Raw genomic sequence first — 18669 nt, 5'->3', positions numbered from 1 at the left:
AATATATAAAATGCGATTAATGTAGTGTTTCTTTCATTGAGTAGTTATATGCGTTGTACAAGAAAAGATGAAGTGGATTTTACAAGGTACTGTACATGATAAATATCGCACATATTTTATTTTTTATTTGCATAACAAAAATAAAACAAATGACATTTACTAACTACATGATGAACATTTACATCGTAGCATTTATCTCTATTGACAATTATATTTCAAGCAGTACTGCTTCTTATACACTATCTTTAAAATAATATTTACTATCTCCATACACAGTACAGATAATATACTATTTTACCAATAGAATCATTTTATTACACAATAACTATGATTTAACACGTATGTGCATAGTGCATATAAGGTATGACAAAATAACAATTACAATTATACAAATATATCTTACTGTACGATTATTGAAAAGGGTTATTGGCTTATTTTTATGAAAATACGTTGTACCGTCTTAGAGCGTGTAAGCAGTGCATCTAAATGGAGTTCATTTTGCAGACGGAGAAGCGGATTGGCAAGATCGTATCAGTTCTGGATTTGATAGACTGGTTGCATTCGCGTCGACAGAGTTGGACAAGCGAAGAAGATCTACAGAGGGAGTAAATACAAGTCCTGACAGTGGTTTAGGATCGGACAGCACAGTGACGGGACCTCCACCGGTGATCCCGTCGCCAGACGAAGCACTGGGACCTCCACGTACACCTTCACCGACCAGTCCTCGCCCACCAAATCCCTCCAACAGTAGTAGTACGAGCAGTAACAGCAGTAGTAGCAGTAGCACGTCCTTGGTGCCTCTAAAATATCAACGTCATCCAGATCCGGAACGACATCATTTTAAGAAAAAGTTTTTTCATAGAGATTGGAACAACTCTGGGAGTACCAGTAAGTTTCGTCCTAAAGGCAAGGATTGGGATTGGAATCATTCAGGACAATGGCCTTCGAATGACGAACAATCTTAATCAATTTTTTATACAGCGTGTCTTCATAAACTAGTATGTTAAGCTTTTTAACGGGTTGTACCTTATGTTTTGATTGACAGAAATAAGTTGAATGCAAGTCTATATTTCTTTAGTTACAGATGCAATAAAACTCCATTTATCGAACACCATCTTTGCAACGAAGCTTTAGTTAGCGATTCTATGTATCCAAGTTTTATTTACGTTCTATTTATCCATGAGTATGAAGTCATATTATTTGAATGAAATCGTACGTAGTGGGAAGAGTCAGTGAACTGCAGTTATATGAACTGTTTGTTTCTACGTGGATTCAGATAAATAGAGTTTTATTCATGTATTATTTCGTTTCATAGTAGAAATATTATTTTCTGCTTTCGTTCTTGTTCTTCGTAATGTAGCGTTTAAGACAATTCTAAATTATTTTGAAACATGCATGTATACTGTTGCAATATAAGTATACACTTTTTGTGATTCAGCTAGAAGTCATGGTACTTGTATTCGACTTAAAAATTTTTCTTTTTTAATTATTTTTTTCCTTTGGACTAAAGAATAAGAAATGACTCAGTGAAATGAGACGTTCTATAATTTGCCTTTTATATGTTTCATCCAAATATTTATTTATTTAACGGAGACCTTGATCACAAGGCTAAAAGTACTATGGAATTTTTTCGAAATGCTACATTTCGATAGTAAAATCTATTTAATATTTAACCACGCGTATATTAAAACGTGAAATACCGAAGAACGTCAAAGACGCTGTTATACATTACTCACTGATAAGCATTTGAAGTTAATATTAACTACTACATTTTTTGATGAAAGAAAAAAAAAAACAATTTAGAAGATAATCATTGTCGATTTGATATATGGACATACGGTGAGAATGTGTTTGCCTTCATAAAATATATGCTAATACCATAGAGATTATATTCCGTAAAAAAAAGAAATGGGAAAGTTAAACAATTTGTAAATGGATTCGTCTATAATTATGGTATGTGACTATCACATGTAAAATGTAGTAAGGTAAAGAAGAGTGCTATGTAAAAAATCTACGATATATTATGGGCGTCGTAGCTAACGTAACTAGTTCACAAAAAGGAAAGAAAAAAAGCTACCAAAACCTATGTGTGTTCGTAGCAAATATTCGCTGCATATTTTATACGCAGCTCTGTATCCCCCAATTGTTTCCGGAGGATGCAGTTATCGAAGTGTTCACTGTTGCTCATAAACGAATATGACGACAGACAGCGAAGAATAGTCATTTCATTAACCGGAAGTTAAATCTAACATCTTTCTTTTTTGTTTTTGTTTCTTTTTTTGGCACAAATTTAGCCACTGATTTTTAAGATTGTGCAAAATAATCCAAAGAATGACCTCTCCACGAGAGTTTAAATAAATAAATTTTCCCAGCAGAGTTTGATCGGATTTAAAATAATCTCGCTGGTGAATACGAGATTCAATTTGTAAATAACATGCGACGTACCTTTTAAAAAATACGCGCATTTGTATTGTATAAAAGATTTTTTAGTCATTGTGTCGTAAATATAGCAGAAAGTTTGTAAAAACGAGAGAAAGAAACAACCGAATAACTGTCAACAATTGTAAAAAAAAAGAAAAGAAAAGGGAGTTTAGAAGAAAATCGACCACTCCTCGTACATGATTGTAATTAGTTATCAAATTATTTAATAACCCTCTTATACATTAGTACGATATAATTAAATAACGATGTAGGCACCTGCCAAGTTTAGCATGTTATATACACTGCCGAAAAACTTCTTTAATTTTATTATTGATCATTATTATTATTTATTGTTTCTATTGAAATATTTTAATACTAAGGTTTTTGTAACAAGCATATTTTCTCTTTCATTCCTACCTTCCATTTGCGTGATTTATCACTGCAGTAATAAAAGAAGAAGAACGAAACGAAACTTAAGAAATGGTGATAAAATGAAAATAATACCGATGTTGTATTGTTACCATTTTGTTGAGGTAATAAGAGAGAAAAACAGTATAGAATGGTAAATGCATTTTTAAGCGTATATCAATGGGGATAAAAGAAATTTATTACGATGTTGCCTGATTATGTTAATTGTTATCTATGCAATAATACACACTTTTGTTGTAAATGAAAGGACACGTTAGTAAGTTTGTTAGGGTAATTCATTGATTTGCTGCGTGAGCGAACAATGGTTGAAATATACATATATACACAAGAAATGATCATAACACGATTTTATAGAACCGAGAAACAGATGTAAACAGTATCTGTAGATATAATGCAACAAAGTACAAAGTTCTACCTGAACAGATTATATTTCATACAGTATCTGTTTTGTACATCGAGTAACCAATGCATTGAAATATACCACATTTTTATCTTAATTTATTAAATCTTTAATCGTTCCATTGACAATGCTATTATCACGTTCATTAAAAAAAAAAAAAAAAAGAAGCTGTATATTCTGTACTATCATTTAATGTATACATGTAAGTTATATAGAAAACGGTATTTACGACAACAAAAAAGTTATCAACTTCCTATGAATTCCGTTTCCTATGCACCTCGATGAATATTCACGTAGAACTCCTACATTATTATTACATAATTCATTCAAATCTCAGTGTCAATGACATTGGCAATACAGGTGCCAGCATGCATCTCGTATTGTATATATATTATACTTTTGCAAAAGATAAACGATATACGGGTTTCGCAACCCGTGCACTCACACGCGTATATAAGAACAAGTTTGTCGCTCTTCTATGTACTTGAACTTGAATTTTATAACGTGCACCATGGCCTTCGTATTAGAAACTGTTCTACTGCTTTTATTCCGATTAGCTTACGCTCGAAACATGCAGGACATTGAAATTGTTTTATTACCATTATGGAATGCGGAAGATAGCGCAGAGGTAGTTATCTATTGCAACATCTTTATTTTTATATACGTATATAATTTACAAAATTTGCACGTTCACTGTATGCGCGTTGGATTAAAGTCAACACTTGCCTTTTTGTAATTTGCATGCGATACGCAAATTAAAAAACGTGACATTTTCAAAATAAGTTTTACAGTAAAATAATTTTATTAATATAGTTTATTAAATTAATAATATTCCTTCTATAAAGCTAACATCATTGTGCGTTATAAGTTACTTCATCGATAAATTACAGATGCCTCTAAGCTTCAAAGCGTTCGATCAATCGGTTGAACTAATGTTACACAGAAACGATAAAATCACAGCACCTCAATTTAAAGTTTGGAAGTACAGCGATACAGATATCATGGAAGAGTTAGAGCTTAGTAAACCAATCTCGTGTCATTACCTTCATCGAGATGATCTTAGTTCCGCGGCAGTGAGTTTTTGTGGAGAGCGTGGTGTGGTCAGTATTGAAATTCCGAAACATTAGAAAGAAAGACATTTCGTAAAACAAGCGCTTTTTTATCACAGCATGGTCTCATTTTTCTAAAGAACACCACATTAGAGATTACACCGCTTCAGAGTCAGGATATCTCATTTTTCCATGATCATTACATACGACGACGTTCAGAAATGTTGGGAGAGCCTCATATCGTCAAAAGAACTTACAGTTCCTTCACGTTTTTCGAAGATGATTCAGATTATTCTACTCAACTTCATAATTATTTAACAGATGGAAATGAGATCAGAGAACCACTTGAAAATGTCAACAGAAATAACATAAACGATGCTTTGACATTAGAATTGGCATTGTTCTTTGACGAGACTGGCTACAATATCTTTTCACCATTTTTTGATAAAAACGACGAGAAAATCATCGACATGCTATTAGCTTACATAAACGGTGTACAGGCAATTTATCATCATCCGAGTTTAGGAACTGCAATCGATATTTCCCTCGTTAGATTGGAGATTATGCAAAAACAGCCACGTGTTCTACCGCATCACGATGGCGAACGAGGAAAATTATTGGATTCTTTTTGCAATTACGCGATGAAGGAGAATCCGGAGGATGAATCTCATCCTAATCATTGGGACATGGGTTTGTACGTTTCTGGTTTGGATTTCTATGTTGTGGAGGCTGGGCAAAAAAATAGTGCCACTATGGGTCTGGCAGTAGTAGGTGGATTGTGCATCAAACAATATTCTTGCGTTATTGCTGAGTTAGGCGTGACGAATCAATTTGGAAAACCATTTCCATCGGCAGGGTTCACGTCTGTTTATATAGCAGCTCATGAAATCGGACATAAGTAAGTTCATTCGTTCTCTTAGTCTAGTACTCTTTTCTAATTTTCGAAATCTCTTAACGCGAACAAACTTAAACAACATTTTCCTACAAAAATGTTAAGAAGAAATATCTGGATAACATTGATTAATGATTCTCTCCTAAAAAGTTTAGGGATGCATCACGATTCGACTGGAAACACGTGTCCTAAGGATGGCTATATAATGTCTCCTAGTAGAGGTATCAACGGCGAGACCGCTTGGTCAGAATGCAGTCGCGATGTGGTTCAAAAGCTTCCATATACGAAACCCTGTCTGAAAGACAGGCCATCTTCACCTGTAAACAGTCGATTGGATCACAGCAAGTTCTTCAATCTACCAGGCAGAGAATGGACCGCTAAAAGACAATGTGAAGTGCTGCTCCGTGATAAAGACGCTACTGTAGCCACGTTGTATAAAGTCTGCGAGTCGCTACAGTGTAAGACTCCGCATAGAAACGGATACTATTTCGCTGGACCTGCTCTAGATGGAACTTACTGTGCACCAGGCAAAGAGTGCCGCGGTGGTGAATGTAAAAACGCCCTACAAATGAACCCCGGTTTTATTCAACAGGGTGGATGGAGTGAATGGAAAACAGGATCCTGTAAAAGTGGATGCCTGATGAAATCGACCGGCGCTCAAACTAGACGACGATACTGCGACAGGCCAATGCCAAAGAACACAGAAACCGGTTGCCAAGGATTGCACTATGACGTAGTTCTTTGCAAAGACGATAATCTATGCAAGAAGAAGCGCAAGAGTATGAGCGAGTTCGCGGCACTGAGGTGCGGAGAGTTCAGCGAAAGATTGCCAGAATTGGATGCGAAGGGTGGTGGGCTACAAGCGCCGCACGAACCCGAAAGGCCATGGATGGCCTGCGCTATATTCTGTCGGCGAAAAGACATAGCATCTTATTACACGCCGCGCGTGGAATTAAACGACCTTGGCCTTGACCCATACTTTCCAGATGGGACATGGTGTCATGTCGAGGAGGGACAAAATTATTTTTGTCGCCAGCACCACTGTCTGCCAGAGAGTATTCGTTTCGATAAAACGCTGCAAAATGATCGGCAGAGGAACAACGACATTGAATTCGGCCCTCAAAATGCACACGCCGGAAGGCTTCGTCTTGACAATCAGGTGATTAAGTATTTGAGCTTGGGCCCCGACGGGTTGCCCCTCTTGACTTCCCTGTCGTACGGTATTGGGTTTCCGCCAGACGAGGACGAGTGGATCGATAAAGATTACGTAGAACTGATGAAACCAACGGAGGAAACTTCCTTTGAGTCATCGTATCGGATAAGAGAATAACAGAAATAATTTTCTAATGGATTCTTCATTTTGTTTAATTCTTTTATTTATTTTTGTTAAGTATTTCTTATTGATTTCAGTACCTTCATCTAATTTTGATAAATTATAGTTATTATAGTATTTCCTTATCATGTCAATCTTTAACATAGGTGATTGATAAGATAACGATATCAAGTTTAATTAGTGATTGATGTAAAAAAGATCGATAAAAAAGAAAGAAGAAAAAGGAAAGTTTCTAAGAGAATTCGAATTATTAATATTAAAAGCAAAGTGTTCATACATATATTTTTGCGGTTTCTACTTGTTTTAACTTCTCATTATTATTCAATCGTATTCTCTACTTTATATAATGCAGTATAAATATAAATATACCAATAAATTGTACACCAATATACATATGTATGTAGATATGAGAAACACATGTAGAAAAATGAAGGGTGTAAACCTCATATGTGAATATATATGTATATGCATATTTACACAGAATTTCTACTGTTTCACTACGCAGTTGTATGTGAAAGTATCTCAGGCCTCGGGAGATAGGACGATGACGTCACCTACTTCGCTGTCTATTTTAGGAGTGTCCCGATGTTATATCCAGCGTAGGAGCGATCATGAGACAAAAGGATTGAATAAAAATACAAAATCGTGTCACTTAATTGTATCGATATTATTTTAGCGTACAAATAATTAACCAACCATTAAAATTAATAAAACGCGTTACATAAGAAAACAATCAGCCCGATATTACAAATAGTTGTTTATACATACATGTGCTTTTATATGACAAAAATCTCCATCCAGTCACTGTGAAATTAAAGGAAATTAATGAGCAAGGTACAATTTGTTGTTTGAATATACAAATTTAATTTGTTCTACTATATACTTACGTACCTATGTACGTACTTGTAATTCATTGAAAATTGGAAAAAACCGAATTACAATATGTATATGAATGATGGAATAAGAGAACAAAAGGCGAAATAAGACGATTGGAACACAATGATGGTGGCTCAATTTGTCATACTTCCGCAGATTTACCGTTCATACAAATCAGGCGCGCTATACGCATTTATATTAAAGAGTACTTACAAATCATATACGCATACGCAAACACACATTCATTCACCGTAATACATAATACATACTCTGAATGTACAGAATAAACAAAATTAAGCAAGTCACATTCATACAGAATTGCATTCTAACGGACTCGCACTGTTAAATCATATAACTTAACGTAAACATATTCGGTCTTATTCAATATTTTAGGATCTTTCTTCCCGCATGTAAAGGCAAAATAAGTTTCATTGCGCTACGAAAGCAATGGTCATTTGTTTTACTCTTTCGAATTATAACAAACATAAATTTGCCTAAACCCAAATCAAAAATCTGATTTACATTTGACTAATCGAAAACCACATTTTCCTAGCTAGAAGATAAAATTATTATATGCATCGCGTCAACAAATATTTGTTCACAGCTCTCTAACCACGCATTTATGTACTAGAACGTACACGAGTGTTTATTCTCGTCAATTGGGACGATTAGAGGACTGTCGTTGTGATGACAATTATCCATGCTTTTTTTTTTTTCTTCTTAATTCTGTGTTCAATTCGGTAGAGTATCGTACAATATGTCCCTCGCACTTTGTGTTAATGTGTCGGGAAATTTGATGTCGAACGAGACCAGGAGATCACCTTTCCTTGATGGTTCCTTTGGGAATGGTAGGCCATGACCTTGAATCCTCCTGACCATATTGGGTTTTACAATTTCTCTTGTCAAATTCAAGTTGATTTTTTCGCCAGTAAGCGTAGGAACTTCAATGATAGTACCGCATAAAGCTTGTTTCAGACTTAGTTTGCAAGTATATCGTATATCACTTCCCTCCCTTCTAAAAAGAGGATGTGGTTTATCTCTGATGATGAAAACAATATCTGCTGGAACTTTTCCACGGCCTTGGTCGCCTTCTTTTTGGAACGTTATCTTAGTGCCAGCTTTCCATCCAGGTTTTACATTAATTGTGAGAACCTTGTCTTCCTTTTTGGTAGAGCCATCTGGCTGAACAACTCGTTTGGAGATTTTCATTTTCTTTGTACAACCACGTAGAATCTCTTCTAAACTGATATACAGATCATGCTCGATAGCAGGGTCTTGGGCGCGATCTTTATTGCCTCCTCTGCCAGAATTAGATCCCACAAAGTTGAAAGAATGTGACCTAAAAGCTCCACCTTGACCTTGACGTTGTGGTCCAACTCCTAGTCCAAGTGGATCGTCTATGTCCATATCATCATCGTGGAAAGTGAAAACCCGATTGCCTATAGGACCTCCAAATTCAAAAAATGTTTGGAAAGGACTAGCAGAACCAAAGAATTGAGCGAACGTTGCTTTTGGATCTCCATGGAAAGTATATGTCGTGCCACCACCACCTCCTCCTGCTGTTCCAGCTCCTCCCTTTAATCCTTCCTCTCCAAACTTGTCATATACTTCCCTCTTTTTAGCATCAGAAAGTACTTCATAAGCTTCAGCTATTTCCTTGAACTTCTCCTCTGCCCCAGCACTCCTGTTTTTATCAGGATGATACTTTAAAGCTAACTTTCTGTAGGCTTTTTTGATCTCATCGTCACTGGCAATTTTGCTTATGCCTAATATTTTGTAGTAATCTTTCCCCATTGGTCACAGATCTGGAACAATTTAAATAAAAGGAAGATTGATATATTGTTTGTGTAAAAATAAAAAATACAAATTTGTTGAAACAAAGAATCAATTTATTGTCTTTTATTTACAATTATCAAATTACATTTCATAAATTTCTTTTTATGGTATTAAAATCATTATATCATTTAATTATAAGAAATTACTTCAATTTACTTAAATTGTTTTCTATTAAACTATAAGTAGATTTATGACGTATATGAAGCATTTTGTAAGTTATTTTTTTGTGGAAAGTATATCATACATATTACATTCTATTCAAAATTACACTGCTGCATATATCGCGAACATTACATACATAACAATGTGTGATCCAAGCGAAATATTACATCATTGCAAAACACGTTTTTCGAGAGTTCGTATAATGTTCTATATCGACGATTTGGGAAACGATGTTTAACGCAACGTGACCATAAAAGTGCGGCTCTTTCTGAAGTTTCAAGTACGATTTCGACGTCATACAACACAAAGAACTGTTTTTGTCTTTTACAAATTACTTTAGGAAATACAAAATATATTCTTTTTTATTATATACATATATCAAAATCATGATTTTCAGTTCCATCTTACTTTCATATTTACATAACTTTACATAACTTTACATAATTGTATTGGATGTTATTGATTTAGACTAACGAAATGTCTACAAAAATTTATCAAATGAAATCTTGAGTGCTTTTTCGAAATCTTTCACAGTACGGTCAAACTTTGCATCCTAGTACTAATACTACTATTATATGACGCATAAGTTTTGCAATCGAGAAAACAAGTAATTGTGAAAAGAGGCTACATAACTCTGGAAATTTGAAAGTTTGAAGAACAGTTGGTTTTATATCAGATTGCGTTTACTATCGAATTAAACTCGTAAAAACACGAGAGTAGGAAACCTGCTCCGTTCTCCCAACTATCGGGAGACGGAGACTGAACAATGGTATATAGGTACCAAATACGATAATGCCAATGATCTGCCATTTTTTCACATATTCTCGAGAAAAGAAGTATGGATGTCTCTCTAACGCACACCCACGTACGTATTTCACCGATATCTATTTCTGGCAATGATGAGCGCGTACAAGCGACGAACGTGTCCGCTCCTACAAACGTGCAACAATTGCGAGCAGCGTAAAAATAAATTCTACTGTGTCCACGATGGCTACCCTAATCTCCACCTTGAAACATTTATCTATTATAAAATTATGCTACGAATATACTGGAATGACTCCCCATCGCGGATCGCCCATTTTATTTCCTCACGAACATCTGACAGAATCCAAGGAACACCCTACGGTAGTATTTATCGTTGATGATTTTCATTCGAAACTTACCGTTGCTGTTCTTGTTATCGCTTAATAAATTAGAAAATCCAATTGGCACTAAATTCACTGAGATTTCTGAAAAAACGTTAAGCAGTCTGATGAAATGTTTGTTTCTGACAGATTGGATGAAACAACATTTAACACCTCTCTTTACGTACTAAAGTGTCGCGTAAGCTGTGCAGTCCATATATACAAACTTTCCTTCTAGTGGCTTCCGGAACTTTCGAGAATGGGTCGACGGCAGTTCCGTAGCACTTATTTAATGACGTCAGTAATCCCCACTCCTAGTTATAGATCGAAAACGTGACCGAAAATTGCGCGCGCTTTATGAAACGTAATATCGACACCATGATAAATAAACGATGTATTCAATAAATAATGTACTAGCAATATATATTGAATAGAGTTTATATTACTTTGGCAAATAACAATAATTTTGCACATTTAACTCTATTGGACGGAAAAAGATAAGTGAAATATTGTTCTCGTTATGATCTGAACTTAGCCGAGTATGCTATTGATATACTTGATGAACGTAATTGTGGGTATTAATTCTATGCATATATACATATAATTATTTACATTACATTTAAATATTACCATCGAATGAATTTTTATAATCAGTAAAATAGTATATGGATCATTATTTTATCAGTTGCGCCAACTGTTGAATTCTGTAATATCATAATAGTTATACAAGATGCAATGATAACTGAGATTTGTTTTTACTAGAAAAGAAACTATAGTTCTTTTTAAATAGTATTTAATAATTTATATTTTAATAGTAAGTTAATAGTGCTAGCCATTTGTACAAATTCCATTTCACTTTCTTCTGCAGAAATTATAATTAATGCTATAAGGAGCGTACTGCATTATCATGTGGAAGAAATAATTTGATAATTTTTAAAATAAATTTATTAAGATTGCATTTATTGTACGGATATTTACATAGTATAGTTCATATCCCGTAAAATTCGAAAATATTCCTTTGTACGTAACAGATATACGTATAAACGTATTATCATTTATATATACATTGCATACATCATTACACGAAAGTCAAATTGATTTAATTAGCATCACGCGTATTTCATATATGCACAACAAATACATTATTCAATGTATGTATTTATCTGCTCAATCGTAAGAACAGCGCGTGTCTACATTCTCGTGAATTCGGTGGCATGTATTTGTCATAAAAATCTTGAACAAATTCTTCCACTTTAAAACCGAATTTCTGATATAAAATTAACGCCGGGTTAGTAGCTGAAACGTGTAACGTAACATCTTTGCCCATACACGTTTGGATTAAATGATACAGCATAAATGTCCCTATGCCAGATCTACGCCACTCAGGACGAGTTAGAAAAAATGATATGTAAGCTTCATTGTAACTAACATCGGGAACTAAAATTGCAAATCCTATAATTAACTTTTTGTACAAAACCACACAGCTGAAGTCAGGGTACTGCAAGCACTCTGTCACTGAAAAAATAAAATTTTTTTCTTAAATACGAACTCAGATATACATATAACATATATGTTGTTATATTTCCAGGAAATTACAAAAATGAATATTAAAGATAATCTTATATCAAATCATTATATAATCGTTGTGTTCACTCACAATCAATGCCCGGCCAAAAGAATTGGCTACACAGACTATTAATCGCGGGAATGTGCTGCGGCCTCACATACGAGTAATCAATCGGCGCTGTCGGCGGTGCTTTCCATTTAGGATTAGTTTTATTGACTTTAACACGAAGCTCTTCCATTACTTTCACCCATAAAGGACGGCATGAAGTATCTCTTCTTATAAAAGGTTTTAAAAGTCTATTTGTGTATGGACTATGAACAGATGTGGGTTCATTGTATCCTTGTAGTCTTTGTTCAAACAAACTTAGATCATCGCCAAAAAATCGATCTAAAACTCTGCCAGAATCTTTTAAAGGTTTCTCAAGTATGTCTGTTTTAAAACCAAAATTATCGATATCCAGTATCGGTAAACCATATTCTCGTTTTAATTTTCGTACAGCTAGTTTTCGATAAAATCGTCTGATCTCTGAGGGTGCAGAATTAAGAGTGGATTTATTAACTTGTTGTAATAAATATGCTTCTTCCTGATGTGTCATACGTGGAATCTTTTCTTCTAAAATGATATTTGAAAATAATTATTAGAAATGAATTATATTGTAAATATATGGTAATAGATATATATATACATACTATTAGTATGATTTTTCTGCCAGGGCCATGGGCGTCGTTGCGTAATGTTAAATAAAGAAACAGGTGGTTGTTCTTGAGTAGAACTTAGACTATCATTACTATCTTCTTCATATTGTTCATCTTCTTCATCTTCCTTTATCTGATCTGTTTTAATATTAAGATTTTCTGATGCAGCATCTGTAGTAGATGTCCATTCTGATGTAAAATCATCCAATAATTGTGAAAAGTGGAAATTATTGGTTTGATACTGACAGTCTCTTATTAAATCAGACAATGATGGTGTATCACTTTGTTCAGTAGACATTATATCATCTTCAATCTCCATATCTAAAGTCAAATAATATTAATGTTGTATTAATTTTATAGAATTTTCTATATTGTATTTCACCTATATTGTACAAGTACATACTATTTAGCTCATCTTCTTCAAGTAAAAGATCAAATAATGTTTTATCAGGTTGAACATATGCTTGTGAATATGCAGAACAATCCTGATTCTTTGTTGATCCATTTCCATAACTGTTATCCTCCCCAACCGAAATACTTGATTCTGATGGAGTTGGACTAACGTGTAATTTACTTGCTGTTTTTACTTGATTACCAACTTGTTTTTTACGATCCAATATCATTTTCTCATCTATAATTAAAAAATATAAATAATGTTTGAATATTATATAACTATGTTAGATGAAAATCATAGGTATTATTGATTACTTTTAGCAATAAGAACTTCAGGAGGATCATTGTCTATCAATCTCCACCACCCAGATTCTCCTAATTCTGTAGTTCCTGACTTAAAGAAAATTCCGCTATAGTGAGAAAGAGTTCCAGATATTGTACCAATCCAATTCTTCTTTCTTTTACTACAAAATAATAAAAATTAAATTACATGTATAGATTTTATGATGAATCTCAATTTTAGTCAGCTTTCTAGTACAATATCTTACACTGTTTTCTTGAACAAACAATCCCAATTACGATCAACAAATGTACTAATATCAGATTTCCAATGAAAGTATCCTCTTTTACTAATACCACTTGACTTTTCACGTAAATTATATAATGTTAATATAATTACATTCAGCCAAGGCATCCTATTACGTGCTACTATTTCTTCACCAAAAGGACTACAATGGAAACAAGTCAAGTCAAAAAATACATCCCCTACAAATGATACTGGAACGCTTCCACGTTTTAAACATTCTATGTGAATCTTTCCTAAACATTCATTGCAACATAATGCTGGTTTATTGTATGGATCACATAAATGTCCACAATTCTTGCAACATTCTGTAGCAGAGTGATCAACAGATTCTGTTTTAAATTTGCTGTCTTTCTCATTATTTATATCTGCCATTGCTTATTTATTAAAATATAATTTCTGGATCTAAGTTAGACATTTAAAATAAAACAGTATTTTATGCACCCATTTATTTAAATACATTTATTCATAGAATGTAATTATTACTCTAAAATATGAATATTTTAAGACACTATATCATTAGTAATTGTTATTTATATATTGATCACATTGAGGTTACTTTTTTGTATAGTTTGCAACAAGTTCACACTTTACTTCTAATTATCTGAATATAGTCGCGCATAACAATTGGCGGGAAATTTATAAATGAGTGTTGACTCAAATATAAAATCAAATATAAAAAATATAAATAAAAATTGTAAACTTTTTTATTTAATGTAAATTATAATTATTATACGAATGACTTGACGTTTTATTAACAATTTTATTTCTAATTATCAGAAGTAATTCGAGCATTCCTGTATTCAGTCTCATAAATAAAAATTTCTGAATATTGATCATGTTTGTTGCTATGGAAGTATAAACAACGGAGGTATAGACCTTTGAAAATATGTATATGTATATATTCTGTGTATAAAATTCGAAAATTACTTTCGTACTTTTTAAATAAAAAGGAAGAAAGAATTCTCAGAATGGTTATTCATTTACAAAGCAGAGTATTTTATGGTTTAAAAACTGATATAATCTCAAACGCACATTATATTTCGGATGCAGAAATTCTGTATCCTGTTGGAAATGTAATAGCACTTCATAATATTCCGCAATATCGACAAAGATTCATACGTTTATCTGATAAACAACAGATAAATATAATTACAGTTACATACAACAAGTAGGTTTTTATGTATGTAGTTAATGTTTGTATCCTCTAATATAAATTTACACATTATCTTTCCAATCCTCTTTTATAAAGGAAGTATATTGCAACATGTGAAGTTGGAGAAAAACCTACTATATCCATTTATGATGTTCAAACATTGAAAAGAAGAAAGCTTCTTGGGATACCATATGAAGCCCCTGATGTAACAAAATTTACTTGCATAGGATTTACTTTTGATAATAAGCATCTAGCAGCAGTTACAGGAGAACCTGATCAAACAATGCTTTTTTATAATTGGGAAAAGGGAAAAGTAGAATCCAGCATAAAAGTAGGGACTCCTCAGAATCCATTGGCCATTGTACAAGTATTAGCTTGTAATCCATCTGATGCAGGTGTAGTTGCTCTTGGTGGTCTACATACATTTAAATTTTTAACTCTTTCTGATACCGTATGGAGACCATATGGATTTTCTAAAGCAGACAATATACTTACATGTTCTATGACTTGGTTGGATTCGGATAGATTATTACTTGGAACTAAGGATGGTAGAATACTTTACTTAGAGAATGGTGATTTAAAAAATATCTATAATATGACTGATACATTATTTATGAATCTGAAAATTCGCGAAGAATATGTTATACAAGCTAGTAGTTCAATTGCAGCCATGGATTCAAAGGAAGACATTCCATGGGAAAACAATATTCGTTGTTTAATTGCATTTCACAGAGGTTTTGCATATGCATTTGGCTCAAGAACAATTGTGGTTTTTGAAACAGAGGGCCTGCATAAATATACAAAAAGAAATATTTATATAATACCAACTCAAATATCAAAGCAGGAGAATGAAGATTTATATCAAATCAACAACATAAGTGTTAATTTAAGTTCAGATCGTTTGTTAATAACAACTGGTTGGCCTCAATTATTTTATGCGAAATTATGGGGACCAGACTTAAATGTAGATCCAGAACCACAAGAATTAAAGATCATGGGTCAATCATTGCATTTTGGACCTATAAGAGATATTTCTGTCTGTGCTTGGAAAGCAACTTTCATAACTTGCGGAGAACTTGACCATAGTGTAAGGTTGTGGGATTTTGAATCAGGAAGATTAATTCTACACAAACAATATACAGAAGATATTTGTGGAATTGCTTTGCATCCTACAGGCCTTTTCTGTGTGATTGGTTTTAGTGATAAATTACGTTTCATGAGCATATTAATAGATGATTTATTACCTATGGAGGAATTTTCTATAAGATGTTGTAAAACTGTAAAATTTAGTAATGCCGGTCATTTCTTTGCCGCTGTTAATGGAAATGTTGTACAAATTTATTGCACTATTGGTTTCATTAGCACTTTCATTTTAAAAGGGCATACCAATAGAGTAAAGACTCTACTATGGTCACAAACAGATACAAAGCTACTTACATTAGGTGCAGAAGGTACTATATATCAGTGGGATATGAGTACTGGTCGCCGTTCTGCCGAGATAATTTTAAAAGGGATTGTTTTACATGACATTGCTCTTTCTGCTGATGAACAGATTACCTATTGCATTGCTGATGATAATAATATATATGAAATAAAAGACAATACGGTAATACATAATTTAATTTTTCTACAATTTGATGAACAGAGAAACAGAAGATAATTTAGTATATTATTCATGTTAGACGAGACAACATAATATTCCAGATGCAAACATGTATTGCATGCTATTAGGAAAAGAAGATCAAGCTTTGTTTCTTATTTGTCCTGGTGGTATTATTTTATCAGTAGTATGTCCACTTCAAGATCCAGTACAGTACACAACTTTTCACATTCATTCTGTTGATATTGCAAAGGTAAAATCTTATATAATAAATGATTTAAATGTATAAAGTAAAGTATAAAGTAATCATGCTGTATATTTTGCAGATTGTCCTTCCTTATAACGAGCAATTCTTGATATCTACTGGAATAGATGGTAGTTTATGTATTTGGAAAGTAATATACCCTGAAGGAAAAGGAAAGACTGCAAAAGAGCTCACATATACGAATGAAGTGTTAATTAATAAAGATGACTTGCAAGAGAAAATACAAATGATAGTAGATTTAAACGTTAGAATGAGGGAACTGGAAACTGAACACGCGTATAAAATGCGTCAAATAGAGGTAGTACATAATGATAAAGTACGGGATATACATCAAGGATATTTGCAAGCTATCGAAGAGCTAAGAGATAGGATAAGTAGATTACAAGAAGATCATAAGAATGAACTAAACACTATAAACGTCGAAATACTTAAAATGAAAGAGAAACACGAAGAAACGATGAAGCAAATGGAAACAAATTATAATGCTAAACTTATTACAGAATACGATAGATATTTAGCGCTTGAAGATACAATGAATAATATGCGTCAAAATTATGAGAAACGTTTGGAAGAAGTAGAGAAGCACGGCATTGAAGAATTACAAAATGCAACAACTAAATATGAGGCTCTTCTTCATGAGAAGAAATTGCAATTAGAAGAAAGTCAAGATGAAATAACGCAACAGGCACGAGTACACGAGGAGATGATGACGCAAGTTGAAGATGATGTCGATAAGGAAATATTAGAACTAAAAACAAATTATGAAACATTGCTACATGAAGAAAAGGAGGCAAATATACGGCTGAAAGGAGAAGCTGGTATGTTGCGCAATAGATATATGGCTAGTTTGAAAGATGTTGAAGAATTGAAGAGACAACTGCAACGAGTTCAAAGCGAATACGGGTATTTCCAAAAGACTATTCAAGAATTAGAAAAAGATAAAGATGATTTGAAAACCGAAATAAATGAAAGGGATATGACGATTCAAGATAGAGAACGTCAGATATATGAATTAAAGCGTACAAATCAGGAACTGGAGAAGTTCAAATTCGTTTTGAATTACAAGATTACAGAATTGAAAAATCAAATAGAACCGCGGGATCAAGAAATCAAAGAGCTCAAGGAGAAAATCCGAGATATGGAAACGGAACTTGTAAATTTGCATAAAACCACTATTAGTTTAGAATTACAATTACATGAATTGAGGGAAAAATTAGGAGCTGCAAGGCATGAACTTCAAAATGAAATGCATCGAAATAAAAGATGTCAACAACTTTTAAAAAGGATACGAATAGATTTGCATGATGCTTCAGGGCTTGTGCAAGAACCACAGGCATTAAAAATTGCTATAACAAAATTGTATCACAAGTATAGTTCAAGCGATGAATTTTTGCGTAGCCGAAAAGCGGATTTAGATGCGCAATGTGAATTTATAAAGCAGAGGGATCATTTAGAAAGGACAGTAGCTTCCCTTAAGAAACAAGTTTTCCAAGATAGAATAGGCAGTGGCAAAGATATAGATAAAACGGTGGAGGAAAATATTATGTTGATCACGGAATTAAATACTTTGAGAGAAGAATTGAAAGATGCAAGAAAACACGTACAGCATATGGAAGGTCTATTAGGTTTAACAGTAAAGGATATAAAGCCGTCAGAAGCGAAAAGAAAGATGGAAGAAGCGTTATATGAGCATGAACAATTGCGAATTGAATACAGATTTCAAATGCAAGAGTGCCAAAATATAATAATTGCTTTAAAAGACGATATGTATAAATTGATAAGCAAACTACCTTGTGAAGAAGCAGAAACTAAAATAACTTTTTAGATGTGCTTACCACGAATAAGTGAAGGCTTTAAATATTAAATAAATTTTTTTTATATAAGTTAT

General features: G+C 33.3%; 5 protein-coding genes across 9 annotated transcripts in view; 3 read left to right on the top strand and 2 right to left on the bottom strand.

Annotated features, from left to right (window-relative positions):
* LOC132912764 (histone-lysine N-methyltransferase, H3 lysine-79 specific) overlaps positions 1-18669 on the top strand; it is a 51548-nt gene that overhangs the window by 6858 nt on the left and 26021 nt on the right. For 3 of the 5 annotated variants that reach the window (XM_060970471.1, XM_060970470.1, XM_060970469.1), the window contains exon 11: positions 505-3347. In XM_060970471.1, coding sequence (XP_060826454.1) covers positions 505-965 — 461 coding nt within the window. In that variant the 3' untranslated portion in view covers positions 966-3347. Of the gene's footprint in view, positions 1-504; positions 3348-18669 lie in introns of those variants that run through there. The other 2 variants (XR_009659267.1, XM_060970472.1) reach the window with 2 other exon arrangements.
* On the top strand, positions 3476-7498 carry LOC132912839 (A disintegrin and metalloproteinase with thrombospondin motifs adt-2). Its single transcript, XM_060970626.1, has 4 exons — positions 3476-3878; positions 4141-4350; positions 4419-5197; positions 5342-7498. Exons 1-4 carry the CDS (start codon positions 3729-3731, stop codon positions 6519-6521), a joined length of 2319 nt encoding a protein of 772 aa, XP_060826609.1. The 5' UTR covers positions 3476-3728; the 3' UTR covers positions 6522-7498.
* On the bottom strand, positions 7171-10790 carry LOC132912807 (dnaJ protein homolog 1-like). The gene is made up of 2 exons (XM_060970572.1): positions 10562-10790; positions 7171-9205 (listed from the first exon to the last, which is right to left on the bottom strand). The coding sequence occupies exon 2, from the start codon at positions 9192-9194 to the stop codon at positions 8133-8135; it is 1062 nt and encodes a 353-aa protein (XP_060826555.1). The 5' UTR covers positions 9195-9205; positions 10562-10790; the 3' UTR covers positions 7171-8132.
* Positions 11664-14343, bottom strand: LOC132912782 (cysteine-rich protein 2-binding protein). The gene is made up of 6 exons (XM_060970507.1): positions 13726-14343; positions 13493-13641; positions 13188-13415; positions 12779-13105; positions 12180-12701; positions 11664-12037 (listed from the first exon to the last, which is right to left on the bottom strand). Exons 1-6 carry the CDS (start codon positions 14133-14135, stop codon positions 11682-11684), a joined length of 1992 nt encoding a protein of 663 aa, XP_060826490.1. The 5' UTR covers positions 14136-14343; the 3' UTR covers positions 11664-11681.
* Positions 14491-18610, top strand: LOC132912768 (cilia- and flagella-associated protein 57). Its single transcript, XM_060970483.1, has 4 exons — positions 14491-14931; positions 15013-16522; positions 16599-16769; positions 16843-18610. The coding sequence occupies exons 1-4, from the start codon at positions 14732-14734 to the stop codon at positions 18604-18606; spliced, it is 3645 nt and encodes a 1214-aa protein (XP_060826466.1). The 5' UTR covers positions 14491-14731; the 3' UTR covers positions 18607-18610.

This window comes from Bombus pascuorum, chromosome 12 (assembly GCF_905332965.1).
Source record: "Bombus pascuorum chromosome 12, iyBomPasc1.1, whole genome shotgun sequence".
Classification (NCBI taxonomy): Eukaryota; Metazoa; Arthropoda; class Insecta; order Hymenoptera; family Apidae; genus Bombus; species Bombus pascuorum.
The sequence above is the reverse complement of the archived record's forward strand: the minus strand, read 5'-3'. Positions and strand labels throughout refer to the sequence as shown.

Bases quoted from the DNA above. Each gene is read 5' to 3' on its own strand.
- LOC132912839 (XM_060970626.1), top strand. From the start codon at position 3,729: ATGTACTTGAACTTGAATTTTATAACGTGCACCATGGCCTTCGTATTA. The intron at 4,351-4,418 runs GTCAGTATTGAA...TTTTTATCACAG, and splicing joins TTTGTGGAGAGCGTGGTGTG to CATGGTCTCATTTTTCTAAA. The intron at 5,198-5,341 runs GTAAGTTCATTC...TCTCCTAAAAAG, and splicing joins GCTCATGAAATCGGACATAA to TTTAGGGATGCATCACGATT.
- LOC132912807 (XM_060970572.1), bottom strand. From the start codon at position 9,194: ATGGGGAAAGATTACTACAAAATATTAGGCATAAGCAAAATTGCCAGT.
- LOC132912768 (XM_060970483.1), top strand. From the start codon at position 14,732: ATGGTTATTCATTTACAAAGCAGAGTATTTTATGGTTTAAAAACTGAT. The intron at 14,932-15,012 runs GTAGGTTTTTAT...TCTTTTATAAAG, and splicing joins ATTACAGTTACATACAACAA to GAAGTATATTGCAACATGTG. The intron at 16,770-16,842 runs GTAAAATCTTAT...TATATTTTGCAG, and splicing joins ATTCTGTTGATATTGCAAAG to ATTGTCCTTCCTTATAACGA.
- LOC132912782 (XM_060970507.1), bottom strand. From the start codon at position 14,135: ATGGCAGATATAAATAATGAGAAAGACAGCAAATTTAAAACAGAATCT. The intron at 13,642-13,725 runs GTAAGATATTGT...ATTATTTTGTAG, and splicing joins TGTTTGTTCAAGAAAACAGT to TAAAAGAAAGAAGAATTGGA. The intron at 13,106-13,187 runs GTATGTACTTGT...ATTTGACTTTAG, and splicing joins TGAAGAAGATGAGCTAAATA to ATATGGAGATTGAAGATGAT.